Source organism: Tympanuchus pallidicinctus, unplaced genomic scaffold (assembly GCF_026119805.1).
Source record: "Tympanuchus pallidicinctus isolate F22 unplaced genomic scaffold, pur_lepc_1.0 scaffold20, whole genome shotgun sequence".
Taxonomy (NCBI): Eukaryota; Metazoa; Chordata; class Aves; order Galliformes; family Phasianidae; genus Tympanuchus; species Tympanuchus pallidicinctus.
This window is the reverse complement of record NW_026294722.1, coordinates 12,858,464-12,867,101: the sequence shown is the minus strand read 5'-3', so window position 1 is coordinate 12,867,101 and position 8,638 is coordinate 12,858,464. Positions and strand designations below refer to the sequence as shown.

At 45.3% G+C, this 8,638-nt stretch overlaps 1 protein-coding gene across 1 annotated transcript in view; it reads right to left on the bottom strand.

The window, feature by feature from the left end:
• Nucleotides 1–1,061: 1,061 nt before the first annotated feature.
• The window catches only part of CEP250 (centrosomal protein 250), a 33,102-nt gene continuing 25,525 nt past the window's right edge, over nucleotides 1,062–8,638 (bottom strand). The window contains exons 27-31 of the mRNA XM_052683990.1: nucleotides 4,906–8,157; nucleotides 4,106–4,261; nucleotides 3,561–3,674; nucleotides 3,343–3,390; nucleotides 1,062–1,676 (exon numbers count right to left, since the gene is read on the bottom strand). Coding sequence (XP_052539950.1) covers nucleotides 1,389–1,676; nucleotides 3,343–3,390; nucleotides 3,561–3,674; nucleotides 4,106–4,261; nucleotides 4,906–8,157 — 3,858 coding nt within the window. The 3' untranslated portion in view covers nucleotides 1,062–1,388. The remainder of the gene's footprint in view (nucleotides 1,677–3,342; nucleotides 3,391–3,560; nucleotides 3,675–4,105; nucleotides 4,262–4,905; nucleotides 8,158–8,638) is intronic.

The following is an 8,638-nucleotide window of genomic DNA, read 5'->3' as shown; positions in this document are numbered from 1 at the left end:
CAACGCGGCGGGCTGCCCGGCTCCCGGCCGCGGGGGCCCGCGGAGATTGGGGGAGCCGCAGCTGTGGGCGGCAGTGCCGGGCCGCGCCGCCTCTGGGGAGAGAACTTCCATTCGCACCTGACCTCCAGCTCCCCTCTTTCAGTTTGAAGCCGCTCCCCCTTGGCCTATCGCTGTCTGTGTGAGAAGCCAATCTCTCCTGATTATACGCACCCCGGAGAACCGAAGGCTGCACTGCGGTCCCACCGGAGCCTTCTCTGCTCCAGGCAGAACAACCCCAGCTCCCTCAGCCTTCCTCCGTACGAGTGTTGCCAGATCTCCCTTCCCATGTACTGGGGACTACACTCTCTTTGGCCTCTCATCTGATCAGTTACCTGTAGAATCCCTTCTTCTTTCTTTGCTCTGTTGTTTTTTGTTGGTTTTTTATCTTCCCCACATCCCTTGCCCTGTTCTGTCCCATCTCTGCCTTCGCCTTCCTCCCTGGCAGCCCCACACCGCACTGCTTCCCCTGCAGGGCAGCTGCAGGCTGACACCCAGCACAGGAGGCACTGGGCAGAGGAGTTGGGCACCCAGGGCAGGGTTTGTAGCCTCAGAGTTAAGAGTCTGACAGTCTTATGGTGCAGGAATAAACCATCCCATGCAGGACTGAAAAGAGAGTAGGCATCAATTATGAGTTAGCAATCTAAGGGTTAAGAGTCTCAGGGTTCTGGGTGTTTTTTTTTTCCCCTGCAGAAATAAGTCAGTCCTCCAGCAAATTTTTTTTAATAAATAAACCATCAAAACATTCCAGTCATTAAGTAATGTTATCAAATGCAAACAGAACCAAGTGCACCTCGACTTCCTACACCAGAAGATAACTCCTGGCAAGGGTATGAGACAGGAACACTGCCACAGTGCAGCTGCCCCAATACAACAAAGAAATAACAAAGTATCCCTGTCGTTTGGATGCCCAGAGAATACTGCTTATCACTACGCTAAGCACAAAAAGAAATCGATCCATCTAGGCACGAAACCTGGCTCTGAGGAACGTAATAGGGGAAAAACATAGATCAGGAAAGGTGCAGTGTTTTGAAGAAGTAAATTTATTGAAAAAGACTTTGTAAACAGTTCAGAAGCTGACAGGAATAACGTAACTTGAGAGCCACCTGGAGGCTGGTGAGGAGGCATGCCATGGAGTGCTTCGGAAGAAGGGGCGGCTGACCTCGTCAGGTTTATGCCCCATCCCCAACCCCATCCATGCCAGCCAGCACCAGATTTGTCCCACCACTGCTGCTGGAGATCCCGCAGTGCTCCTAACTTCTCTCCTACCTCGGTACCTGTGCTCTGCACCAGTCACCTCACCACCTGCTACTGCAGGTCTCCAACTCAGCTCTAGCAGCACACTGCTCCTGTTACCTCAGGCCGTCCCTTGTGCTGGATCTCACTGCTGAGTGCAACAGCTGTCTCTCAGGAGATGGGCAGTCCAGAGATATTAGTGCCAAGGTATGGTTCAGAGATCGATCCAGCTTCTGAGTCTCTGCCTCCAGAACAGCAGCTTTGGGCTCCCTGACCACAGTCTCCAGGGAGTAAGACAGCTCTTGGTGAAGGTCCAACAGCTCCTGGCTGGTCTTTGCACAACACTCAATATAGTCCTGCTTGTATTTTCGTTCTTGTGCCAACTGCTGCTGCAGAAGAGTCACCTGAAAGAGGCAGAAGGATGAGTTCAGAGAAACCCACGCTGCAGGACCAGCCTGTCAGGGAAGCACCCTCTAACTCCAGTTCTGGCCAACACTTTGTCCTTGTTGAATGGGAAGTAACAGATTCCAAAGTCAACATGAACTGAATGATGATCAACAAAGCAAATTCCTTTCTCTCACACTGCACGCGTGTACAACACTGGCATATCTGCACAGCAAAGAAAAATATTCCTACAGGATTTAGTAATGAAACTCTTTTTTTCAAGAGAAATTTTGGCAACTGTCACCTTAGTTCCACATGCTTTTTCCTCACAGAAGGACCACAGGTTACACCAGTGTCATAAAAAAAAGACTGCTTGCTTAGGAGTGAGGTACTGAAGAACCTTTCTGTTCAGAAACAGCTTGAAAACTGAACAGCTAACATGAGAAAAGGAACCAGAGGGAACCACACCACTTCACAGAGGGACAGATCTGACCTCGTATCTGAAATAACAAGGACATCTTTGTGAAAGTGGGGTTTAAAGGCCGAAAAACCCTCCCACGCCTTGGTAGGTAATCCAGGGACACAACTGGGAGAAGCAGCTGCCTGCTGCTTAAAGCATCTGTCAGGAAACAGGAGATCCAGTTGCAGTTTTGCTGTCTCTCAGAGCTACAGAGTGCCTTCATTAATAAGCTAAGATCTACTCTTTGATCAGAACACTTTAATTGTTCTGCTGAAGTAGGTCCACAATGCATGCTGATACAACAGTCACAGGAGGAAAAGGAGTTCAAATCAGTTCTCCTGAACAGAACTTCACACACTGAAGCTTCCTAGCAAGAGCTCATGACAACTTGCTGGCTTCAGCAGCACGCTCAGCTTACTTTCCAGAACGAAGGAGAAAGTACTTTAGCCACAGAAGTATTATGCACCCCTGTTGCTTTTATCACCTGTGAAGATTCTCCTCCCTCGGGGAGACCTCGAACTCCTAGATGACCTGGTGTCAGATATACCTGACTCATAGAAGTGGAACTAGATGATGGTGGACTAGATAATCATGTAGGTCCCTTCCAACCTTCTGATTCTATGATTCTAAGTGGAAGAGAAGTCTGGCAACCTGTCGTACTGCCAGTATTGCTGTGAAAAGATGCACTAGCATTCAGTAATTGAAAGGTATGTGCTTACACTGATAAAACAAATATTCTTATAGTGCTTAGGTCTCTGACTCAGTCCAGAACTGGGACCATGATTAGCATAGAACAGCAATACGAGACTTATGGCTGTATGACAGCTGTAAGGTTGGCCCCTGTCTTGTGCCCCTGGAACTCTGGTAAGATGCAAGCTCCCCTTTTATTGAATCAAGGGAAAACAAGAACAGTTGACAAGATGAGCAAGGCTCAAAGGAAATATCTTTAAAATACTCTCTGGCTGCAGGAAAGTTTCAATTGTCTGATTTTCCTGCAATCCATCACCCACCATGCCTGACTTGGTAAGTCAGAGACAAGCCTACATGAACGGTCTTGTTCACCCGTGGCCAACTAATGCAGCTACCTGGGTACTTCCACTGCCTGGTGTACTCACTTCCTGACAGCTGGGACCCGGCCAAACAAAACTTGCGCTGTAACATCATGCAAAGTTGTGTTCAGCAGCGCAGCTACAGCAGCTTTTGATGACAGCTTTTCTATTCCTCACCTGATTCTGTAAATCAGCTAATTGATTGCAGAGAGCACGAGCCTCCTCCTGTGAAGAAAATGCAAGGAATTCTTTTTAGTCTCCAGTCTCAGCAGGGTCAAATTTACATTATGTCTATGTGGTGGAGGGTGAGGGGAGGGCAGTGTTGCCACTGGAATTTGTCATGGTTCCTCTGCATGGCCAGACCCTTCTTTCACCCAGTAAGATTCTGTTCGCACCTTTCTAGAAGCAGGCATCTTGTCCCCATCAGATTCTGAGAAAGAAAGCCTGTTTGCATTTGACTGTGATTGGCGACTACAACTTCTCTTCAGCCTCCTCCGCTCATGTTCCACCTGCATGTTGGATAGGAGAAAGAATCACAGAAACCAGCCACCAAACAGGGAAAAAAAAATAAATAAAAGATGGGACATGCCAGGACATTATTTGTGAGGAGATTTCTGTGCAGGACTGTTTAATTGCATCACAGAAAGTTGGAGGCAAAAAGCACTTAGCATAGACTATGGAAGAGAAAGAGCAAGAGGAAGTTCCTAACATGAGTATCAACTGCAAGTGCAAGGTGACAGCAGGGCAAGAAGAGTAGGACCTGAGTGAATGTTCTTCTGTGAAAGCAGTGAGGTGTCAGTGGAGAAAGAAAATGCGCAACTCCATGTGTCTCCACGTGGGAGAGGGAAGTAAACAGAGGACTCTAAAGGACTGTATATGGAAACAAGCTGAGTTCTAGAGGACTACAAGCACTGCAGAGGCAGTGAAAGCCTTTTTTTACCTGCTCAAGAGTTATCCTGAGCTCAGCATTGAGTTGCTTCAGCTCAGACTTTTCATGTTCCAGCCTTGCAACTGCTTGCTGCAGACACTCCAGCCGCTGCCATAGCAGCTTCTTCTCCAAGAGCCACGATAGGTTCTCACTGCCTTCAGCAGCCTCCTGGGGGTACACAGACATCATGTGAGCAGTCACCACAGAAAGGTTAGAGGGACCAAATTAACATGTCAGAGAGGGTGACCAGCCTCAGACATGGACACCATTAAGTCCCTTCTTTCCTTCCTGACAGGCTAAAACAACAATATATGTTCCTATGTGCTCTGCATAGGGACCAAAACATAATCATGTAGCTAGTAACGAAATAACCTCTTGCTTGTTCACAAGTAAACAGAATGTGCTTGGTCAGAAACAGCAGATCTCTGAAAATACTCTCAGCACTGTCACTTTGGTGCTCCTCAGCCATCTTTAAAAAATCCTATAAAGTTTACCACATTAGTTTGGTCAGCTGTGCCCTTTTGTCTCCATGCCAAATCCTAACCATACTACGTTGGCTAAACTTGCCTGGACTGCAGAACTGATTACTAATCCCTAACTTTTGGACTTGATTTAACAGCAAGCACTGTAGTTCTTTCAGTAGCTCTGGGCTTGACAGAAAAAAATTGTAGCAGGTGAATGGTCTGTGGCCTGTGCTGCACAGGCAGGCTAGCCTACTGACTGAAATCATAGGTTCCTGGTAAATATTTATGGGAAACAACATTAGAATTTACAGACATTTTAGTTGACTGATGACCAGTCACATCACCTACCTGAAGATGAAACCGGTCCTTGTCCCTCTCTGAAACCATACTCTGCAGGATGGCTATTTCTTCCCTCAAAGTCCCATTGGTCATTTCACTCTTAGAAAGGGCAAGAGTCAGTGCTTGTGCCTTCTCTTTCCATTCGATTTCTCCGCTTTCAGTCTGCTTCAAAATAGCAATCACACGCTTCAATTCCTCCCCCTTTACTTTCCTCTCATCTTCCAGTTGTTGAGCTAGTTCTTTCTGCCTTTTCAAGAACTGGTCTCTCTCTTGGAGAACCCTCCTCTTCTCTGCTTCTTCTTCCTCCCATTTTTGGAGTTTCTGGATTTGTTTCTTTAGAGTCTCCCCTTCATCTTTCCAATGCAGAGCTGATGTTAATTGTTTCAAGAGTTCACTCTGCCTCCTCAGCTCTTTTTCTTTCCCTGTCAGAGTTTTCTCTAAATACTTGACTCTGTCTCTCTGGTATTTGGTCTCTTCATCCTTCTTTGTCGGAGTCTGCTGAACATGCTGGAAATCCTCATGAAGATCTCTTATTTCCTCATCTCCTAACTTTTTTTGGTCACCTTGACCCTTTGTCTCCCGTTCTCTCCCATGCAAGGCTTCTTCCAGGAACTTCTCTTCCGCTGCATGTTTAATCTCCTCTTTCTTCTCAGACAGCGTAAGCTGGAGATTCTGCAAGGTCTTCAGTTCTTCTTCTCGGTGCCGGAGTTTTTGCAGAAGAGTTTCATTGTCTTCACTTCTCTTTCTCACCACTTCCTCAAGCAGACTCACTTGATTCTGGCAAGACATCAGTGCTACTTTCATACTTTCTTCACGAATCTGAAACACACTGATCTGCTCTGACTGTTTGAGAATCTCCAAGTTGTTCTTCTTCATTGTTTTGCTCATTGTGTTTAGTTCCTGCTGTAGACTTCTGGCCTGTTTAGCTTCTGTCTCCTTCTGCTCTTGAAGATCCTGGACGTGCTCTTTCAGAGATGCTATCTCTTGATCTCTAGCTACCAGGGAAGATTCAGCACATTCCAGTTTCTGCACTATAGCTGCAGTCTGCATCGTCGTATTGTCGTTTTGTTGTTGAAGTTTAGAGACAGCTTCCTCTAACACCTCTATCGTTCTCTCTCTTTCTTTCAGAGTCATTTTTGTTTCTTGAAGAATCACTTGATCAGTTTTGTGCTTTTCCTCCATTTCTTTAAATGCCTCACACTGCTTTCTATGGGATACAGTTTCCTGTTCTTGTTCCTTTAAAGACCCTTTAAGATGCTGCAGAGTTTCCTTCTGCTGCATAGAGTCTTTTTCTTGTTTTTGGAAGGTCTCAATCAGTTCCTTCTGAGATTCAATCGTTAAATCCTTCTCTCTCAATATTGCCTTAGTGTATTCTAAGTCTCTACGTAAGACATTCATCTGTTCTGTTTTTTCCTCATATTCCCTTGTTTGTTGCTTTTGGATGTCTAGGAGTCTTTCCTTTTCATTTAAGGTTTCTAAGGTCTGCTCCAGTTGGTCACAAACAGTCTTCAATTTCTTTTCCATGACTTCTTCAGCTTCCTGGATTTGCTTTTGTTGTGACTCAAGCTCTTGATCTTTTTTAGATAAGGAAAGTGTCATTTTTGCTACTTTACCCTGAAGCTCTTGCAGGTACTCCTCTTGATGCTCCTTGTACTGCTGAAAGAATCTTAACTGATCTCTTTGAGAGTCAGACTCATTCTCTCTATCCCTAAGGTCTGCTCTGAGCTGTTCAAGGCTTGTGTGCAAAGATTTCACCTCTTCCCTCTCCATCTCCAGTTCTTTGATCTGCTGATTTAGAGACATCAGCTCTAAGTTTTTCTCCTTCAAGTTCCCTTTCATATGATCAAGATCCGCTAGCAAACTTCTCACCTGTGATGTACCGTGTTGTTCTAGAATTATTAGCTTCCCTTCCTGAAACTTGATCTTCTGGTCTCTCTCTTCCAGATCTTTACTCATCTTGCTTACAACAGTCCTCTGCAGTTCTCGTTGCTTCTCCAGCTCCCATATTTCTTCTTGCTGGGATCTAATCTCCTGGTCTCTGTCCTCCAGGTCTTTGCTCATCTTGCTCACAGCAGTCTTCTGCATTTCTCGTTGCTTCTCTAGCTCCTCTATCAGTTCTTGCAGGGATTTGATCTCCTGGTCTCTGTCCTCCAGGTTTTTGCTCATCTTGCTTACAACAGTCCTCTGCAGTTCCTGCTGCTTCTTTAACTCCTCTATGAGTTCTTCCTGGGATCTGATCTTCTCATCTCTCTCCTCCAGGTCTTCGTTCATTTTGCTCACTGCAGCCCTCTGCAGTTCTTGATGCTTCTCCAGCTCCTCTATCAGTTCTTGCTGGGAGCTTATATTCCCATCTCTCTCCTCCAGGTCTTTGTTCATCTTATTTACAACATTTCTCTGCATTTCTTGGTGTTTCTCTAGCTCCTCTATCAGTCCTTGCTGGGATCTGATCTCCTGATCTCTCTCCTCCAGGTTTTTGCTCATTTTGCCTAGGGCAGTCCTCTGCAGTTCTTGCTGCTTCTCTAGCTCTTCTATCAGTTCTTGCTGGGATCTTATCTTCTCATCTCTCTCCTTTAAATCTTTGCTCATCTTACTTGCAGCAGTCCTCTGCAGTTCTCTCTGCTTCTCTAGCTCCCGTATCTCTTCCTGTTGGGATCTGATCTCCTGGTCTCTGTGTGCCAGGTCTTCAGTCATCTTGCCTATAGCAGTTCTCTGCAGTTCTCGTTGCTTCTCCAGCTCCCATATTTCTTCTTGCTGGGATCTGATCTCCTTATCTCTGTCTTCCAGGTCTTTGCTCATTCTGCTTACGGCAGTCCTCTGCAGTTCTTGCTGCTTCTCTAACTCCTGTATTTGTTCTTGCTGGGATTCTGTCTTCTGTTTTTTCTCTTTTATGTCCTTAATAACTTGATCTAGAGTAGTTTTATGCATTTCTTTCTGGCTTTCCAGCATTCTCATCTGTTCCTGGTATAACTTCATTTCTCCCTCTCTCTTTGACAGGATGGCATTCACTTGAGTAAGATGCTCCTGTAAAGCTTTTACATCTGCTGCCTCTTTCTGTAGCATCTGGATTTTCTCCCGCTGAGTGTCCACTTCCTTATTTTTTGTTTTCAAGACATACAATGTAGTTTGAAGTTCTTGTTCGAGGGAGTGATTCATATCTGTTGCTGTGTTTGCTCGTGTTTCTGAGGCTGTGATTGATTCCTGAAGAAATTTTATCTCCCACATCAGTTTTTCTTCAACTGCTTGCAGTCTGTCCCGTTCAAGCTGCAACACAGGGAGAAAAAGATTCAGTAGTTCTATTTATATCGGCTTGTTTTCATACTAGATTCAAACTTCCACTTTGGTGGCAGTCAAGAGCTGCAGTCTGAACTTCTAGTAGAAGCTTCTACCTATTCAATTGGATTCCCCCATAAGTAAGTTCTGCATGACTCCAGTATCTAAAGGAGAAAACTCCTTTATTCAGAAGAACGCTATCAGAAAAACTAAGAAGGATCACTTATATCAGTTTTGTTCTTTTGCCCTTGTATTTTGTGATATTGGTTCTCTCTACTTTCTGGACTGACCTCTTACTCAAGCTGTTGATCCTGCTAACTCAGCCACAGGAGCTAGCAGGAAAACAAGTCTAGGAAACAAAGAACAAATGGAAGGAAGGTAAATGAAAGAGATTTAGTCAGCATTTGTATATTCTGCATCTCCTCAGATTTGGACAAAACTCTTATAGCATCACTGAAAACCAACTCTCCAC